The following is a 21090-nucleotide window of genomic DNA, read 5'->3' as shown; positions in this document are numbered from 1 at the left end:
CTGCTCAGCTAACAGTAACCCTCCCATCACGAAAGAGGTAGAAAAAATGGCTCCCCTAATACTCTTCCTCTCCTTAATCTGTCTGTTCTTGTCTTAGCCAAGGAGATGAAAGGCGACAACAGAGAAGTTGGACACCAGCCAGAGAGAGAGAGAGAGAAATGGATGTACAAGGCTGCATGGAGTATGGTGAGATAAAGAACAGGTAGAAACACGATAGTGTGTATGGATATGAGAGAGGGACAAAGGCAGAAAGAGAAAGCAAAGGAGGCCCTGCATCATCTTCATCTGTTGGGATGATCTTCTTAACCCCAGTCTTCACCTGTCAGTCCCTCTGGATCTCTATATGGGGCTAAAAGGGAGTTTAGCAAAAGCTGAAACTGCAAATACAGTGAGCTCTCACGTCCCCTCAAAGGGGTTCGGCTCTCTGAGAGAGTTTAACAGTATGATTTACATTCAACTGATGACTTCTGACCATGAAACCTCTTACAAACTAAAACTGCAGCTAATGTTTTTCTTCACTGAGGGAAGGTGCATATAAAATGTCTCACAAGAAAAAAGGGAATGATTGAAAAAGTTATCAGATCTTATGAGAAAACCCAAACCTGACCCTGAATTGGATAAGTGAACGGAAATGGATGGGTAGGGGTGCAGCATGATGGCACAGTGGTTAGCGCTGTTGCGTCATAGCAAGAAGGGTTTAAATCTGCCGGCTGGGGTCGTACAGCTGCGGCCTTTGTATGTAGAGCTTGTGTGAGTTCACTCTGTGTACTCTGGCTTCGGTCCAAAGACATGCAATGGGTTCAGTTAACTGCCAGTTCTAAACTGGCTGTAGATATGAATGTGAGAGTGAATCTCTCCCTGTGTTAGCCCTTCACCCCATAGCAGCTGGAACAGGCTCCAGCAACCTCCCACGACCCTGAATTGGAAAAGCGGAAGAAAATGGGTGGATGAATTGAATTGTTATAACATGACATATATGATCTGATGGCAGCTCCACCTCATACATGCAAAACATTCTGATTAAAATCTGAAAATAATGTGTTATTCTTCTTTTTAGTGCTCTTACTGGGATTTTATGGGGAAGTTGCCCTCATAAGAAAAAACAAAAAACTGTATTGATTGTTCATTTAGAAACATGAGCAAACATGAACAGTAGTTTTGCTTAATTCATTAATTTATATGCTAGAAAATAACTCAATCTGACCACAGTGCTTTTGTTTTTTGGAAGTCCTTACAGTTACTTGGCCCACTAGGAGAAAGGCCCTGAGTCACATGACCTATTTGAAAACCCTAGGGAAATGATCAATTCTGTGCCTACAAGAGAGTAGAAGAAGTATGAGCGGTTGACTTTAACGCTTCAAAAATGTCATTATGAGGAAAGGTATCAAGGAAAGAAGAAATTATACAGAAGACTTAGTGAGTATCGGTGACAAAGTCAAAAATGCTCATTAATTCTTTTTGCTGTAGTCACATGCAGTGATTGCTAAGTATGCCATAGGCCACCATTGCTGAATGGTCTGTCGAACTGAGACGAGTTAATCAGTAAAACAAGAGAAGAAGAGAAGGTAAGAACACAGCCACCCTCCTCCCTGCTCGCCTGTATGGTGTTGCTAAGTCTCCATGAGGACTCTATCAGTGCTACCCAGCAATTAAGATCTCACAGATCAAAGCAGTCTAAATGAGCTAATCCTCAGAGAACCGCTGCTCTCTGTCTGTCTCTCTCTCCGTGTCTCCCTCACCCCAGTTACTTCCTCTTGACTCATGGGCTCCATGTGCTGACTGCGCTTTGATGCTTGACAGCGGTGGGTCTTCTAAATGTAAAATGGTGAATAAATGTGTATTAATGGGTAATGCTTTCATATCCTTAATGTCAATTTGCACAGGCTGGGGAGCATGTTTTCAAAGCTCTTAAGACATAATTGACGATCACGAATCTGTAGCCGCTGTATCTGATGTCCACATGCAGTGCACAAAACCTCTGAGGACCGCATCGGCAGGAAGAGATTTAATACAACGTTTGATAACAGGCAGTATTAAAATGTCCAGGCCTGCATTAAAACGAATGATGCAACAAGCCCCTTCTGAGTGTGGCAAGTTGGAAGCAGCAGTGGCGTGAAAGCGAGTGACAGCTTTGAGGTCAATAGTTGTTCACAGGAGCGTGACGCTGGTAGCTGCTTAGCAGGTCGGTCATTATCATAGGAAAAGCAGAGCATCTGCCTGTGACTCCCGGGGACAGGTTTAACGAGGTGGTGGTGCTTGTCATGGGGGCTTGCTTTGGCAGGGTCTGTCTGTCTCTAACCCCACCTGCTCACCCCCCCCACCCCCCTTCATGTCTACCTCTTCTCCTCCAACCCTTTCCTTCAGGTCTGCCAAATGGGGGTGTTCATGTTTACAGCTGCCTCCTCCATCAGGGAACCATTGTTTCATGGCAGCCTTTTGTGATGAAGGTTTCTGTCTTCCCGCTATTATTTCTTCCCACTTGATTCCCTTTTTTGTTTTTTTGTCCCCCTTGTTTGCATCTAAGCTGTCTATCTTCATGTTACTTCGGTCTTTGTCACTCTGTTTTTGTCATTCTCTGTTTATATTCTTCTGCTTGTTTGACCCCATTATTTGTGCCACTACCTCCAGCTTTCTTTTAATACATGTAATAGCAATCCTTTGATTCACTAACTGCCAAAGTCAATACTGCTTTGTAATAAATCACGAATAAATGCTTAATAAAATAACGTTAAGTCTGTGTGAGGGCAGTAGACAGAAACAGAGGAAAAAGTATTCTGGCCTTTCACAATCCTCCCTGTTTATCCAGGCTTGGACCGGCACTAGATGTACACCGGCATGTGACCCCCTTGTGGCTGGATCAGAGAAGTATGTAAGTGTGGCAATGGTGATGTATGAGGCTGACAGATGAGGACAGGCAGGAGTCTCTGTGGACTGTGATGTTTGCAGATAATATTGTGATCTGTAGTGAGAGTAGCGAGCCGGTGGAAGAGAGCCTGGAGAGACGAAGGTATGCTCTGGAGAGAAGTGGAGGTGTGTAGAAGCACAGCAGAATACATGTGTTTGAATTGTGAATGTCTAAGGAGTAGAGATAGTGCGGGTAGATGAGTTTAAATAACTTGGGTCAGCTATCTAAAGCAAAGGACACTGCACGAGAGAGAGGAAAAAGAGTGCAGGCAGGGTGAAGTGGGTGGAGAGGAGTGTCAGGGGTGATTTGTTACAGAAGGACACCAAGCAAGAGTGAAAGGGAAGATTTACAAGATGGTAGTGAGATCCACTATAATGTATGGTTTGGAGATGATGGCACGGACAAAAAGAAATGGTGCTGACGTGGAAGTGGCAGAGTTGAAGATCTCATCATTTTAATTGAGATTGACCAGGATGGAAGTTTAAAAATGAGTATATCAGAGGGGGGTAAAAGACACAAAGTTAGAGGTGAGGCTATTGTGGCTTGGACACGTGCAAAGGAAGGATAGTGAATATATTAGACAAACTATGTTGGAGAAGGAGCTGCCAGGGAGGAGGACAAGGGAAAGACCACAGAGAGATTCATGGATCTAGTGAAGGAGGAAATGCAGATGGTTGATGTGACAAAAGAGGATGCTACTATTTCATGTCAAGATTATGGCTGTGAAAAATGTCTGACAACATGAATTACAGGTGTAAAGAACAGATTAATAAGATCCAAATATGCTTTAATTGGAGGGAAATGATAAAGAAGGTAGCTAATTCCTGCCAAAAGCAAAACATTCCAGCAGTCAGTGTATTCACATTATGCAACTGTGTGAAAAAAGTGATATGTAGCAGTCTTGAGTCACAGCTCACTTTTTTACATGTTGCTAGAAAAATGAAAATAGGTGCACTGATTTATTGAAACATGCACATATACAATGAAATAGAGTTGTAAAAAAACATCAATCCATACTAAACATTAAAATTTAATTAAGGTGCTGTTGCAAATGAATATCGTAATTAGTAGTTAAGTAGTTTCATATCACTTTAGGAGGAATTTCAAAGGTCAGTAAAGCTCCTGTTTCAGCAATATCAAGTATTAACTAAATAAAATGTTAACTTGGTCTGTGCACAAGGTAATGTTAGCTGTTTATTAGCAATCACCCACATTAGCCATCCATTATCATCAACATAGCACCTAGCTCACTGAGGGTCATGGATGGAATATTGAGCTGTGGCGTAGCGGATTGTGGACACATGGAGAACCAGGGGAACCAATCCGAGTAAATAAAGATTTAAATCTGGAGCAGAGCAGAAGAATCAGATGGTTTCAAGCCTGAAAAGTAGAGCTGAGAATGTAAAAGCTGCAAAAATGAGGCAGAGCGGTGCGAATGGTGCTGAGAGGCAGGCATGGGAAGCTGCAGGCAGATGTGAAAAAGGTGATAAACTTTAACCTTTCTACAGTAATTTATTAAAACATATTTTTGTTTTATTGTAGCCAGCTGTGTGGTCAGTTTTAAAATACAGGCAGTGATCGGTTCAAATATTTCACTGTTATTTATATCTCCTTATTTTAGCATAACTAATACCACACTCTATCCAAAGTTCATTTTTAATTTTTCTCTAGGGCTCTTTTTCTACAGCAATTAAATGATTTAGATGTATTGAGGAATTGTGCTTTTGTGCCCTTTGCTTATTAGTCAGTTATAAAAATATATTTTACCTTTGGGATCTGTAATGAAAAAATGATGATGTGTAAAATGAGCTTAACTTAATCGTAACGTACTTATTTTGTTAAATCTAATTTACAATTGGGAAAATTAGTTGAAAATGAAAGTAAAAAGTTAATTAACCCCTTAGCAGTCCTATTAGTCCCCTAAACCATCCAATGTCCCGTGGGCGGTACGTCCGACTGCTAACAGTTTAAGTTACCTTGCATGTCTTTTTTGTGTCATGTATGGCTGGGGCAGGCAGGAAGTGGACCCAAATGCAGACACTCGTGCATGAAAAATAAACTTTATATTATTTTCAGCTTTATTTTTTGCTGGAGGAACATCCTTCATAGCATAAACTCATAATATATATTCATCACTTCACAAGTATATTTCTTGTGTAATTTGGAGCACCTCAGCCTTTTTTCTCCCTGTCTCTGTTCTTAAGATTGGGTTCTTGACAGCCACCTTTCCATTGAAATCAGGTTTCAGGGAACAGTCGATGGATCTGCTGAAGGGCTGGATGGATCTCTCAGGTATTTAGTATGTAGGTATTTCCACAATGGTAAACTGACTGGTACTTAAATAGCCTCTTTCTACTCAGTTGAGCACTCAAAGTGTGTTCTTGTAGAAGTCTCATTCACCCGGTCCCACAATCATCAGTTTTATATGTGTCTAAGCATGTTCTAATATTCACTATATTCTAATACTCCAATGAATGCATCGGGAGGTACTGGAACAGTAACTTACCCAAGGTTACTTGGACTGGAGAAGTCAGAGACTGATTGACTTGGTAGTTGGCCTGCTACAGCTGCAATTTAGGACTAAAAGGATCAATGCAACTTCAATTTTAAGTTTCAATCATTTGAATCTCTCATTTGGAAAAATATTTTTCCCATACCCAGAAAACAACTCAGATTTTCTTAATATACATGTAGCCTATAACTGCAGCTCAGTTTCTATATCACAGTCTGAGTGTAGACTGTACTTAATAACAGGTGGCAATCTTTCACACATTCTCCAGGTGCGTTATTTTTATTTTTCCAGTCAGACGTGTTTGTAATGCAACCTAGGGGTTCAACACAAAAAAACACTTTCTTACCAGCATGCGAAAAAACGAGGATAAACCATTTCTTCCAAGCTCCAGGAACTCTGGAACAGACTGTGAAAGGTATCTTTTATTTATGGACAGTGTTGGTGTGATACATAAATAATTTCTTCGACAGGGTGTTGGGGTGCTCGTGGTGCCAATCCCAGACGGGGCTGATTTGCAATTTAGGTGTGGCACTGAAGGCCAGAAGTGCTGGATCTGGCTCTGAAGAAAACAGTAGAAGACAAGTGCTGTGATCATGTTTGACACTGAAAAAGATTGCAATCTGTAGCAAAGATTGTATCGAAGTGAGGGGGACTTCAGATTGATTTAAGCAAAATTTTCTGTAAGGTTTCTTTTAATCTCTACAACATGACGCTGCTCTGCTTAAATCTGTCTATGCTTTTCAAGCAAATAAGAAATATTTTTTAATTATTTCCCCTCAGTGAGACAACTATTATAGCACAAGTGTCCAACAACACAAGGACTGATATCAAAACATTTTGATCAATAATATTAATCCCATCTTCCACAAAATAGTTAAAGAGTAAAAGGACTTCCATATTTAAGAACAGAGTAAATGGGTATTTCAAGGTTTCTTCAGCAGGGGCAGCTTAACTTCCTCTTTGTTTTGTCTATTGATTCCAGCGTACTCTGGCTCTCTGTGCCAAGCCAGCAAACCACCCACCAGCTGTCCTTGCAATGTCAGGAATGTGAATAGCAGTTTGATAAAGCCACATATGGCATGCTGCTCCAACCTCTCCATAAGTGCCATTCCTGATGTGGTGTCACATAAATGAAGTCGATAAACATTGATCAGGATGGAGGGGGTGGAAAGTCCTATAGATGCTGGTGAGTCAGTGTACACATAAGCGCACAGGTGATGCAGGTTTGCAAGTATGCTTCTTTCAGGCTGTCACATAAGGTGTTAAACCTCTTTATGCTGGCTCAAAAAGTAAATATCTAAAAGTGCTAAATTATGCTGCTCAATTCTGGCACCAAAACAACATTACTGCCATTTATCTGTTTAATAAATGCTCTTATTTTTTTATTCAAAACACCTGACTTGTGCTCTGCTAATATGTGAATACAGTAGCTGTGTTAAAACAGCAGATATCTCCTTGCAGAGGTTTTCTGCACCTACATGGGTTTTTTTATTATTATTATTATTTTTATTACATGGTCTTATTCCTCATGGTAGCATTTAGACGAACCCAATTTTGAAGTAAAATCATTTTAAACAGGACTGTTGTAATGAAAAGATTTACTTGAAAGGATCAAGACTGTCCGCTCACTGGTTCCTCTAAAGAGTCCACAATGAAAATTTTATGCTACTGAACTACAGAAGGAATTATTTTAAGACAGTTATGAGAGATGTGGTGTCCCTTATTTACTAGGCTCACTAACTGATGGTTAAACCTGACTACTTGACACTTAATATTACTGTACTTAAGTTCAAATCAAAAGTTTATCCTAAAAATGATTAAAGTTTAAGCAGAAAGTTTATTGAGATAATGTACAAAAAATGCCTTTAATTTGATGTGTCTAAAGAAGAGTCGCTTTAACTTTTTTTCTTTTCAAATGGGAGCTAGCATTTGCAAAACAAACAAATAAAACTATGAACAACGCAATTGTAAGTAAGTCAGTAAGCATAACTCAATAAATGAAACGATAAGTTAGTAAGTGAATAAATAAAACAACTTTCACCACAATGGATAAAGTTGCTTTAGTGCTGCATGAACAAGACATCCTCTCATCCTTTCTTTTGTTACAGCGACAGCTGAACCAGCAGTTGAAGCTTGCTAAGCGACAGGGTCAAGGACGAGTTCATGTTGCAAACAGAATGGAGTTTATCAATATTCAAATATTTAGACAAATTTGATAGGTTTATGGATAACAAAGTGCAGATCATTAATACGATCTGTAATGCTGATTGACAGAAAAGTGGAGATTTCTGGTGGAACAGCACCAGTTCTATTGCTGGGTATTTTAGAGCTGAATATGGATATTGGTTTGCTCAGTGCTCCAGTCATGTTGCTGAGCCTCTTCTTTCCTCGATATTGAATACCCCTTGTCTTACGTTATGTAACCTTCTGTTGGTGCCACCAGTGCTGACAGTGGCAGAACACAAGGACTGCACATGTCTAAAAATGTCCTCCTAATACCCCCTCCTGAGTCTTAGATGTGAAAGTAAAAAGGACAAGGCGTTGCTGTGACATAAAACAGTAGGGAGCAGAGCTAGTGGAGGAAAAAAAAACTTTCTTTCTCTCTGTGGTCTAAATTCTGGTGACCGAAAAATCATCATACTTTACAAAATCATCCCAGTTATTCAACTTCCACTGTTGCCACCAATAAGTTAGTAAAAATTCTTGAGTAAAAATATTTACCTTCCACCTTTATTTTTGTTCTCTCCAAAGACAGATAAACTAGTGAGAAAAACATATTGATATTACCATTAAAATATGTCAGTGCTAAGCAGACTGTTTCCTTGTGAATCTCATTGCAAGAGTGTTGGAGCAGCTTTTGAGTTGGAGCAATGCTCCCTATCCAGTCATTCATCAGTATTTAAGGGCAAGAGACTTGGATTTAACCTTAAAACATTTTAGTGGCAATAGCTAAATACAGCCCAAAGCTAAGAGAAAGGGTCATAAAGCACTAGTTTTATTGCACTAACATGTCATAAAGGTAATTTTCTTTTCTACACACACACTGCTCTAAAAACTTCTTTTCCTTGAACTATAACCACAGCCTCAAGTGGACCACTTCACATTCTCCAAAGCCAGTTCGGAGACAGGAACCTTGAAGCAAAGTATTAAATCACTGAAGGCGATATAATGCTGGACAGATGAAGTTGCTGCTGTATTTAGGATAACAGTGTAGTTATTTGCCAATTTACTCACACATCCTAAAGAGCTGAGCACAATCCCCTTACTGCAGAGACACATATGAAGTCTTCTGTTCTCACATGGTGAATATAACAATGGAGCTAACTTTACCATTAAATGTATTAGTCATTCCGGATGAAAAATGGATAGTCATTTCTAGCTAATTATAATAGCACCTTTTACCAAATAGATTTTATTAGCTAGTGCTGTTTCTGGCTCACTTCTTTCTGCTTTAGATCAGGTCATTTAAAAAAAAAAAAGGATGAAAGTTTCCATTAATCTGATGCCTGCAATATAATGTGAAATAATTGAAGCTAAAGCTGTATGTCCCAGGGAAAAGTCTGCATCACCAGCTAATGATTTCAGACATTCAAATAAAAAAGCTGTTGTTTTTTAAGATAAAACAAGTATAATAAATCACAGGCCTAATTATAGCTGAGCAGCTTAGCTTACGCACTTGCTTGCTACATAGGATACCTGAATAAACAAGATAGAAAACGTGGCTTTTATGTTTTTTATCTGTCCACCTGTATGTTTCTTTTTTATTATTATTACAGCCCTTTTAGTGAAAACTGTAATAAACTCAGAGCTGGATATTTGGTAGTGTGTGAACCTTCATGAATCCATCACAGAACTGCAAGTAGTCTATAAACTACAAGTCGGATAAAATTTGTGGCAGAAATCTGACACCTACAGACATTAGACAAATACACCACAGTATATGCACTACTCTGAGTAGAGACTTTCAAAATATGAAATTTTCCTTGGCTTTAAAAGCAGCTCAATTATTGCTGTTGCTGGTAAATAGTTAGCTTGCAATCCTTAGCGTAATGTTCAGTTAGAACCTCTCAGTCAGATGACTGTATTTCAAAGTGAGACGTAGCTTTTGGATATTATTACGACTGTGGTCTAATTTGTTAGTTTTAAGTCTGGTTGAACACAACATGATGCTCACATCATGCATTATTGCTCCCATGGAATCCTATATAGGCTATAGCTGTGTGTGCTTTTAGGGTGGAGTGGTAAGGTGTGCAGCATCCCTTGTTTCCTTGACTTGTGTTGTCAAGATAAAAATGCTCAGCTCAGTGCTTCATGACTCGTCTCCATTAACCAGTGGGTGATGTCACATTGGCTATTGTCATTATTAATATACAGAGGATGGGACAACTATAGTAAAAAGTAATTTCCCTTCTGTAATTTCCATCTGCAGTAGTTTGGCAGCATGGCACTGTTGGGCCTCGTAATTGAAAGAGCAATGCCTAACGTAAAATTCAACCCTTTTAATCAGCTTCAGATATTATGTCTGCTTTATTCATCAACAGGCCTCAGCTGGTCATGAAAGTGATTGTCAGTCAGTTGTTAGCCAGCTGTTAGTTATCAATTAATTTTGAAATGGGGAAAGTATGAAAATGGCTGTAATTCCCAAACACTTAATATGTTTTTTTGTAAAACCCCTTGCATTAAAGCTACATGTCATGCACAATATAGATCTAACTGTACCTGGAAATAATACGTGGGGAGAGCAAGAGCGCTCAGCTCTTTGCATTAATAACACTGCCAGCAAAAACACTTGCTTATATTGTCTGCTGAGCACATTGTCCACATGTGTTTTTGTACTTCATGTCTTTAAGGCTGAGTGTTAATTCTTAGCATTTCACGTTTTGGTTGAGGATTTGGTTCAAATTTCTGAGCAAAGGTAAACAAATAATATAATATTGAGATCAAAACAAGGAGTCGTAAGAGTGTGGTGGTGGTGGCCTGCGGGGTGATGATGGACTGAGGCCTATGCAGACAGCTGGTCATCACAGTCTCTAGGATCCTGGAGATTGTTCTTTCTTTGCTGATCCATTGGGATGACACCTTATTGGTCAGCTGATATCCTTCTGTGCTGCTGCTGATGTAGCTTGGCACGGGCTTGGCACTGAGTCGCAGGCCCACATAGGGTTTTGAGACAGATTTTCACACAGATCCACGAATGTAAGCTGCATTCAAGTCCTATTTGAAAACTGGGACATCTGGTCTTCCACTGTATTCTTTTTGTAAGTAAACAGAATAGCTCATCACACCTCAACTAGATAACATAGATTTAGCGTTTTTAATACAGTCGGGTGTAGACCAAACCTGCTGCTGCTGACTCATTTTCTGAATAACTGATAAGTCTGTTAGTGTTTTCTGCATCAGAAATTCTAAGCAAAAGATTTAGTTTTTTCTCTTCCAAAACTTTAAACCTTGCTAAATAAAATACACCCATACCTTTCTAGTGATTACATATAGTGAATTAGCCTTTTTCAAATACCCTGTGTTGGTTCTCAAAGGACGCTTTATAAGCAAGAGTCTGTCAAAAAAGGCATTTGCAACTCTTATCATAGATAGTAATTTAATGAGAGGCACTTATAATAGACTCTAGCACAATTAGATGTTTCATGACAACCTTTGGGAGTACAATTAATCTCTCAAATGAAATTGGTCTCAGTGCTCAATATGTCACCCAGTGGGATGCATCTTAATTTCTATTCATTGACCCTGCATGAATTAAAGCTCATTTCCTCAACGTGTAGCTTTGTGTTGGCTGCCACAGCAGGATGCAGGCTTTCAGTCGCACTAGCTCAGAAAAACGTCCCCTCTTCCCATTTGATTCAAGGATTAGATCTGATTACAGACTTGAGCTGAACAACCTCTGTGACAGCGGAGCAATCTCCTTTTCTTTGAATCTTCTTGTTAAATTTACATAAAATTGATGGGATTTTGTCTTGAGTTTCTTTTCATTCTCCCATGTTTCATGAGCACAACAAGAGCGTGTCACAGCACAGTAAAATAACCAGCCATGGACAAAGAACCAGGGAGTTACGCGTTAACTGATATTATTATCAGCAACTGCTGTTGAGTTTAAAATCCTTTATAATGACATTCATCTATTGTCATTGGTTTGCACCTATCTAGAAACAATAAACCCGTAACTCTACATATGTTGTTTCTAATAATGTTACCATTGTTCAACAACAACACAAAGACATGTTTCGCTTTTTCGCTTTGGTGGAAGTGTATTGTGTAAGTGGGAATGTAAACATAGTTTTGACAGCAGTTCTCAAACCATGAAGAGAACCATGTGCCACACAAGCAAAGAAATAATACAACCAAAACTCCTTACGCACTCATAGTCCACATCTACTATATGACAGGTCGCCAGCAATAGAAAACAAGTAATACATCTTTTTTTTTTGCGTAGTCATGAAAATATCTGTTTTATACAAAATTAAATACAGTTACAGTATGTTACACCTTTTTCCCCCCATACAGGTGAGTTCAAGCATGACTACAAAGCCTCTTAAAAAAACCAAAAAAACCCAAAACATACTAGATTGGTACTTTTAGGGAATTAAAAACGCATGTGCAGCTTTTGGCAAAACAACAGACGCCCTTCCGCAAAGTAAAATCACCAGGGTCACCAAAGCACATGAAGGAGAAAGTGAGGGAAAAGAGGAAAGGAGAGAAGATGGTAGCAAGTAAGGAAGGAGGCAGTGAGGCAACATGATTTTAGTCCCGTCCACACTATTATATATGTATATATATATATATATATACTTTTTTTTTTAACTTCAGATGATACTTAGAAATCATGTGTCTAGTTTTATACAGTTTGCTCTCAGGATGTGGGTATCTTTATCTGAGTGGAGTATCCAGTCTGCCTTTATTGAAGTATAAGCCAATGACAAGATCACAAAGCAAAGGCTCCAACCGTTTCCTCTGGGAAGTTATAAGACAGCAGTGATTTCACCAGACCTTTCATAAATCCTTCTATCATTCAGTATAACACATCAGTGCACAGCCATTTGCGCTAATAACACTGCCATCCACCACTGTGGCCTTGGATATACAAAAAAGAGTTGCTTATATTGTCTGCTGAGCACATTGTCCACACATTCTTTGTTCTTCATGTCCTTAAGGTTGAGTGTTCATTCTCAGCATTTCGTGTTTTGGTTGAGGATTTGGTTCAGGTCCCTCAGCAAAGGGAAACGAATAATAGCGGGAACACTACAAGGGTAAGAGTGTGGTGGCGGCCTGTGGGGCGATGATGGAGCGAGGCCTGTCCAGACAATTGGTCATCGCAGTCTCCTGGACCCTGGCAGCGAGCTCTCTCGCACAGGATGCCCGTGAAGCCGGGGGAGCAATGGCAGCGTTGATGGTGGTGGCATGTGCCGCCGTTCTGACAGCGCAGCATCGCGTTGTCACACACCCGAGCTGCACAGACAAAGCAGAAAGGGCAGGGGAGACAGGAAAGCGTGATTAATAGATCACTCAGTGATAGGGCGGCAGAGAACATCAACAGGCAGGTTCACGGGGCACAAGCTGCCTCTTCCTGTCCTGTCTGTACTGCTCTGTGTCCTTAGAGCACAGCTGACACATTAGAGAGGGTAAAGCCAAGGACTTCAGAAAGTGTGCAAAAAAAGGAAGAGGACACCGACAGCAAGGGTACATATTAAAAGAATATAATGCTGCCAACAGCCTCTGAAAATACTTAACAAAGGAACACAGACATTGTATGGATTCATGGATATTTTTAGTAGCGCCAAAGGGACTTTATAGCAAATAATTCTGGCAAAACAAAAGAGCAAGCAAACCATGGCTCTGATGAGGTGAATTTAATTATTTGAGAATCAAAGGATGCCAGAGTATTGTGAAACAGCCCCTCTGTGCTGAGGTGAAGAGAACAGAAAGAGGAGAAGACACGGGATGGATACCTGGCTCCATCACATCACCACAACCTTTCATATGCAAATGAGCATTTCCAGGTATTTCACCAGTAGCTGTTATTTTCTTCTCTGTAGTTAACCTTACAGCAAGCAATACAACATTGTCAGAAGAAGGATGTAATATCAGTGGCTGGAGTTTTACCGGCTAACAAACATTTCTTTGTTTTGATGTAGACTGATTAGGACTACATAAGTTAATATCCACATTTCCAGACAAAAACTCACAACTCAATTATCCCAGGAAGCCTCTCTGCTTGCAGAGGTGAAATCCTGGAAGAGGTAATATTTGCCAAGAGATTTCAGTGTAATTGGATATCTCTCCTTGCATAAATAGTAATCACATTTTTGGTTTTCAGTAATGTGGCTCATGCATCAGAATAAACTCAACAAATAATCATTGCTCATGCCAAAACCGATTAAGAAGGCATTGGTATTGCATTTAACTTAATAATATTCCCACCCACTGCACATAGACACCACTGCTGTTATGCACTTTAAATGGAAATTCCAGCTGTGGACACAGGGTTTTATCTTTAATATAGGATTTTCAATAACTTTGCGATGAAGTGTTGGAAATGATGCTTCTGGTAGATCTGCTTTTCCTGACATGTCTACATCTTCTTTGAACAGTCTCCAGACTTGTTTTGTGTTAGCCTTGTTATGTTTAATGGCCTTTCTGTGCTTTTATTTAAAGCGTCAATAACAGTGGCACTAAACGAGCAAATATGGTAGTCAAACCCTTTATTTTAATAGTAAGTTTGTTACTGTATGCAAACGTTTTATTCTTTGTGTAGCTGTTTAAAAGAATGAGTCTGGAAAGGAGAGTTCTAAAAAAGACCCAAATGCAGAAGGGCGGGTAAGGCAAACAAAGGTGAAATTTAATGAAATTTACTAGAGATGAATAACAAAAAGATGCTGGAGGGTTAAGACGTGTAATATCAACAAGCCAATAAAATAAAAAGCAAAGAAACAACCCACCCCACCAAATAAAACAATAAGAGAAAGAAATAAGCAAGTGAAAATGGGCAGGAAACACAAAATAACTCACACATGCACTAACAGCTGACTAAAAAACATAACAAGTAAAACTAACAGGGTTGGGAAAAGCATTCAAACTGACTGAAATAGAGACAAGGGCAGGGCAAAACAAAGCATGACACATAAGCTAAGTAACACATGAGACAGGAATATAATTTACATGTAGATATATGTAAATGCAATAAACAAACTAAACTAATTAATAATAAAATGGGCCTATGGCAAATCCAGTCTCTGTACACGGTTTGAATGTTGTGGGACTTTCAGATTACAACCATTTCATAACTAAATAGGTGTCAATCAAATGTCAATGCATTAATCGTGTCTTTCTGTTGTGTGAAACTGACTGACTGGACCACCACGTGGGAACAATGTTGTAGTTGTTGCTCTCAAAGAAGGGACAAATAGGACTGGGGAGATATTTTAACCAGGTGTGGTGGGAATGGACTCATGAATTATGGGTCCAGAGTGGGCGCAAACATTAATGGCCCTCTGGCAATTCCCCAATCAGTGATTTCTAGTCAGTTAAAAAAATAAATAAAAATTCTAACAGCTAATGCAAACACCTGCTCAGTGTGTTTTGGAAAACACTTCAAGTCTCAGTAGTTTAGTCAACACATTAACATTGTTGCCTGTGGCCGAAGGATAATCTGTGTATCCTCCAGCAGACCCTCAGGACCATTACCTCTCTAAAAGCATCTGTAAAACCAATTAGTTTGCTTATGCAGAGGCTTAAGACTGTTCTGTCTTTGTTGTGCTGTCGTGACAAAAGATGCTTTACGCTATAAATTAATTATTATTTTTTTGTTATCTAAAGTGAAATGAAAACTTTCTCAGTTGGTTGTATTATAGTAACAAAGGACAGCAAACCAAGCATGGTAGAATACAACATCCACAAAGTAAACTACCTGGATGCAATACATTTCACATAACCGTGTACAGAGCAGAAGACAGAAGAAGAATAGATTGGCTTACATCCACCCCAGCCCTCAACCCAGAGTGCTCCCTAGGTTTAAAATTGGGGTGTGGAACGTTTGTTAAATTACTTACTTTTTTTAAAAAAGAATAAATCCTATTTATTTTCTCAGCTCTTCTGCTATCGCTGAAGTGACTAATACTTTTATCATGAAGTCTTCGTATATACCCAATATTTTTTAAAACTATTGGGCAAACATTAGAGTAAATCTATTACTTCCCCCTGTGGTTCTCCCCTGTGGTGATAATAGTTGTCAAGTTATATCAAGAAATATTCTATAAAGACAACAAATGCACCCAGTCTCTCCAGGCCTGCAATCTGAAGCAGCAAGATCATATAATCTAAAATAATTCCTGACATGAATATTTATTCAAGACCTGCTATTAGATGTGGTTTACTAACACTAGGTATCACACCATCTTCCATGAGAGAAAAGTGTCTTTTGAATTGGAAGATGTGAATGAGAAATTCATTATTATGGGTAGTTTAAATTTCCTGAGCTAGATTGTTATGTAGTTTACTTTTTTAAGTGACACATTAAATAAGTGCACTGGCAGTGAAAGTTAAACTGTCCTCCTGCTTCAAACCCATCCAGTGGCACAAATGCATCTCTTAGTCAATAGGCAATGGAGCGGATGCTGGCAGCACAGTAATAATGTGGGAAATTTGGCAGAGCTGGTCCTCCTTCTATCTTCAATTTACAAAGATGAGCCTTTCCCATGTAAGAATAATGGAATCTGAAAGGACACCGTGGGACACTGTAGGGAGCGTCCCTGTAGAGATTCCTCACTGTATGCCACACCAGCTCTTAGCTTAAAATTTGTAGTCTTCAGTCTGGCTCGGAGGAATTAATGAAAACATTAAAGGGCTATTTTTCAGCCTTTGTAAAGCTCCCTCCAGAGGACATTAACCCCCCCTTTTTTTTTAATGCAGTGGGTCTACAAATTTACCCTGTGTGACATCACTCACTCTTGGGCTTGTGCAGCAAGTGAAGACACAGCAATTCCAGTCCTACCCAAGGACCGGCGTACTCTGCGGGAGACATATGTGCACCTCACACCTCTGTCAGATGTGTGACATTTTAGCAGTATAACTGTTATGACAGAGCCACTCTGGGGTTTTGGTGCTGCACGAAGCAACATGGAGAACATTTACCAAAGCAACAGCACAGAAGTGACAGGAAGGACAAACACCTGAATTATGTTTCCCATTGTTGTTTGTGGAATTGCAATTGTGACACAATTTAAAGCAATTAAATGTAAATCTGTCTTGCATTGTGCTACAACTGGATTAGACTATTGTGGATACATTGAATCTATTGTGACACTTTGGACTTAATCATCCTTCTTTTCTGTTTTTTAAAAGGAGATTGTAGTCTGTTTGTCCAAAAGCACACTCAGACAGTTCTTTTATCCTCTCATCTCTGTGAACTCTTGATGTCCTCACATACTCCGCAGCTGAAGTGTCTGAGATACCGAAAATCACAGCATGATAAGTTAAAAGGCACAAATCGATAAGCTGGATCACACTGTAGCTAGTGTCACTCTTTTAATGAAAGATCTAGATATGTCATGTAGTGGAGGTTTATTCTATTGAACATCCAATCTTGTTACATACATCTGTCTGTACCAGCCAATCAGATATTACATGAATGAGGTTTGCTCATGATGACTGAAAGTGAGTCATAAAGTTTAAGATCCAATTTTTTAAAAAGACTACCCTGCAGAAACAAAATGCCCCTGTATTTAATTAAAGTTTAAAATATATTCATTCACAGTTATGCATTTAATATTTTTTAAAATGTCTCTATAACTATGGATTCGTACAGGTAATTGACTTTACCTGGAGACAGTTGTCAGATACAGGATCTTATTATCTGCCTGGAGACAGAATACTGTTGTTTCAATTACACTCAGTCAATATCTTTTGCCATGATGTCAGTGAAAGCTGAAACTTTCATTCAGCCATATCCCCAGTTATCGTATTAGCATGAAGGCTTCATCATTAGTCAGTAATTCAGCGCTCTGAAGTTCAATATAAACTGTCAGTTGTACAGTAGCACTTGAAGGTGGTGAGGATCTGAAGACAGAAAGTGCATGATTTTCCTTTTACTCGAATGTTGCAGTTGTTACTGCTTGTCAACTCAAAACTGCAAGATCTGAAAGTTGCATTTAAGAAAATTTTAGTATATGTGCTTAGTTACTTCTGGGCCGACAGTATGATGAGGACAAGGCTATCACTTTTATGTTGATATGCTATACTTCAATGCAGCTAACATGCTACCAGTTTAGCTTAGCACACGGGAAACACGGGAGAAACCTCTGCTAATGTAGTTTGTTAGTTGATTTTTTTTGTGTGTTTTGCTTTTTATTGGGTCTTGGCAAACAACAGAAGTGAATATTAGGTCAACTATATACCCATTATTATAGTCCAGACTGGTTTGTTGTAAATGCTATTTACACTTAAGAGCAATTAAATCAGCGGCTGTTCAGGTTAAGGTTTTAGTTTTATATATCACAAATCAACAGAAAATTAACAGATCATTTTCTAAATAATTACTCAAAACATTGTCTGCTTCGAACTACTGGTGGAGTAACATAATCCATTTAAAGATGTCACGTTTGATTTAGAAAATTCTTGATGGAGTTGTTGTTTAATGGCCAATTTCATTTAATTATTTTTTGACGGCAGAAAGATTAGATTATTGTTTAATCTCATACACAGTTTTACAAATCCAGAAAAAGAAAAAAAAAGAGGGAACCCCCCTCCCCATCTTAGTTGTGGAAATCCTCAAAGTCTTCTTTTAATTTTTTTCTCTCCTGGTTGTGAGAGCAGTGGTGCAGATGTGACTTAACACACACTACACAGAAAATCTGGGCCTGAGGATTATCTGGAGATAGCTGGAGATCAATCTACATAAACCCCCCCTGGAGCCTATTCTCTCCTTCCTTCTCCTCTTTTTTCTCCCTGTTTTTTTCTTCTTCTTCATTTTTTTCCTTTCAGAACGTGGCAGAAAGGGTGCACCCCTAGAGAACGTACTGGGTAATTAAAAAAAGGGCATGATCAAAGGGGTTAGAAGGCTGTGGACTCGGTGATCATGAGGCATGTGGTCCATTCCCTGCAGTGTTCTCACAACAAAAGGTCTGCCTTGTAAGGACCAGCGTGTGTTTGTTTGCATGCAGGATGAAAGCATTGGGGCTTTGGGAAGACAACCTACTGCACACAAGAATTTGCATATTCTACATTACACTTTTGTTTTTTTCCAAACGGTCAATCAATAACCAGTCGATAATTTTTTATCTATGGGTAATGTCATGCTGAAGTTACAAAGCCAATAAGCCTACCTTGATTACGATTTGCAACACCAAGAGATGAAGCATTTGCCCGATCTGTGTAAAAATGGGAAAGGTTATGTATTACACTGGCTGTCAAATAAGTCATGCTGTTATTTAGTTAAAGCACAGGGACAGCATGCATAGTTGCTGGTTTTTACAATAATGACCTTTATCAGGCCAAAGATATGTCCAATTTTCCAGAAGATTCCTGCCATACATTTGGAGTAGTAAATGGCTTAATGTAGAATAGTGTGCATGCAGCTTAAATGAATTTTCCACAGTACAAAGATAGCAATGTGTATGCATGGTAGCTGCTTTTGTTATCCAGTATGTGGAGACACCTTCAGGCATCAACATGCAGAGGGAAGCATGGCTGGAACCACACCTTCATTAAAAAAAAAAAGGTTTTCCTTTCTTTAGGGCAAATATCTGTCTGTGCGCTTAGAACAAATATTCTAGTTTGGAAAGGAAAAATCATTCTGATACACTGGCCAGACACTCAGGACTTCCACCATATTTTATAAACTTGCCAGTACCAAGATGTATCAATTGTTACCATTATTTTGCAAGTTTTTACATAATAGCTACCAAATATACATAATATTTCTAACCACCAATCCAATTTATGCATAGCTTAAAGTAATGAATATGGCAAATCTTAAGATCTGAATTTGTTTTAAACCTCAAAGATTATTCAGACTGGCTTATGGTATAATTAAAACCCAGAAATTTGATAGCTTAATTTAAAGAAGTGTAACTGATTTAGTGCCATATGGGAATTAATGCACATTGTTTTTCATTTAATATGGCAAAACAATCATTTCAAACTATGAAAACCGGCAGCATGAAATATGAAAAACTGCTGGAATGTGGAAAAGGTTTGAAATAAATTAGAGGAATGTTAAAAGGTTAAATTTTTATTAGTAGGATAAACTCTAAAGTTTTCAAACACTCTTACTTTTATGTCAGTGATCATTATTAGAACTACACTGGAGAAACTCAACCTCACGCCATGCATCGTTTCACCCCCTCAATAGGCATAGGGTATTAGGATTCAATTCTACATGAGTGCCCTGGTAGGATGGATTTTTTTTCCCACTGTGGAAAACATGCTGATCAATGGTAATGGCAACGTACAGCACAATTTCTCACACAACATCATCAGTCAAACAAGAGTTAGCCATGACTGAGGGAGGAAAATATTAGTCAGCATGCCAATAAAAAAGCCTGATCAACTTACGCACTGGTCCGTGATTACTGGGAATACCTGCGGAAAGAGCAAGGAAATAATGTATCATTAACGCATCGACTCATTTCTTTTTACTCGTGAGAGAAAATATTGTTGATGGTGCTGTTTACTTTGAAAAAACAAAAAATAAAACACCAGCACTTATCACATTGATCTCCAGTGCATTCGCTGATTAGCAGCAGCTACTGTATTGCTCTAAAGAGAACCTGACCACTCCGCCTTCTTCTGATGATAATAACAGGCCTGCTGGCAACAAAATGTCAACCGAATCAAAACTCTATTGAAAATGTCTTGTCATCAGCAGTTTCATTCATGTTTTCAATAAACAGAGTTTTTCTCTCTCATCTGCTTTTGGCTTATGTTCACCGTTTTTCAATATCATCTTTGAATGAATGAATCAACACATCAAACGTCATCTACAAATGCTAGTTGCTGTAATCGTCTTTCATTGTCAGGTTCGTGGAACTTCCTAATATGTAGAAAAGAGAGATAAAAGCTCATTAAACACACTGGGGAAGAAGAACAACAAAAAATTACCTTCAACTGTCTTAAAACAAAACACACATTTGCAAACAATGACAACCTGACAATCCATGTGTGTTTCGATCTGGCTGTGGATTCACCATCTTTGTGTGATATTTATCACCAAGCAAATGTGACTCCAGGATTAGTGCAATTTTGGATGCCTTTCACAAGCTTGCGTCACGTGATTATGTTTCACTGGGGGTTTTAATATTGTTTGCAGCCTATTCATCACTAAATTACCTGTTACAACAACTGTTGAAAAAAACGGAAAATCAGAGATTCTGAGCTCCAATTTGCAAAAAGCACATTTAGGCTACAATTTCTCACTCATAGCTTTATGTGAGAAATGGAGGGCAAACAATATTGCCCTTTGAAGCCAAAGCACATTCTACAGTCTGATCAAACTCTCAGACCCAACCTGCCTTAACCTCTGAACCTGCTTTGGAACACAAGATGAGTTGACGCTCTTTGCAAAGTGAACTGTCAACATAATTCTTGAAGTGATTCCTCTTCTGCTCTGAAGGCAACTTACAGACAACACCCCTTTTCCCCCACCACCACCACCTACACACACACACAC

General features: G+C 38.9%; 1 protein-coding gene across 3 annotated transcripts in view; it reads right to left on the bottom strand.

Moving 5' to 3' along the window:
* Window positions 1–11657: 11657 nt before the first annotated feature.
* The window catches only part of LOC102308381 (netrin-G1), a 66421-nt gene continuing 56988 nt past the window's right edge, over window positions 11658–21090 (bottom strand). For 2 of the 3 annotated variants that reach the window (XM_005924638.3, XM_005924637.2), the window contains exons 5-7: window positions 19977–20003; window positions 18746–18790; window positions 11658–12875 (exon numbers count right to left, since the gene is read on the bottom strand). In XM_005924638.3, coding sequence (XP_005924700.1) covers window positions 12637–12875; window positions 18746–18790; window positions 19977–20003 — 311 coding nt within the window. In that variant the 3' untranslated portion in view covers window positions 11658–12636. The remainder of the gene's footprint in view (window positions 12876–18745; window positions 18791–19976; window positions 20004–21090) is intronic. The other variant, XM_005924639.2, reaches the window with a different exon arrangement.

This window comes from Haplochromis burtoni, unplaced genomic scaffold (genome assembly GCF_018398535.1).
Source record: "Haplochromis burtoni strain Fernald_Lab_line unplaced genomic scaffold, NCSU_Asbu1 Contig_78, whole genome shotgun sequence".
Lineage (NCBI taxonomy): Eukaryota > Metazoa > Chordata > Actinopteri > Cichliformes > Cichlidae > Haplochromis > Haplochromis burtoni.
This window is presented reverse-complemented; position numbering and strand designations above follow the sequence as displayed.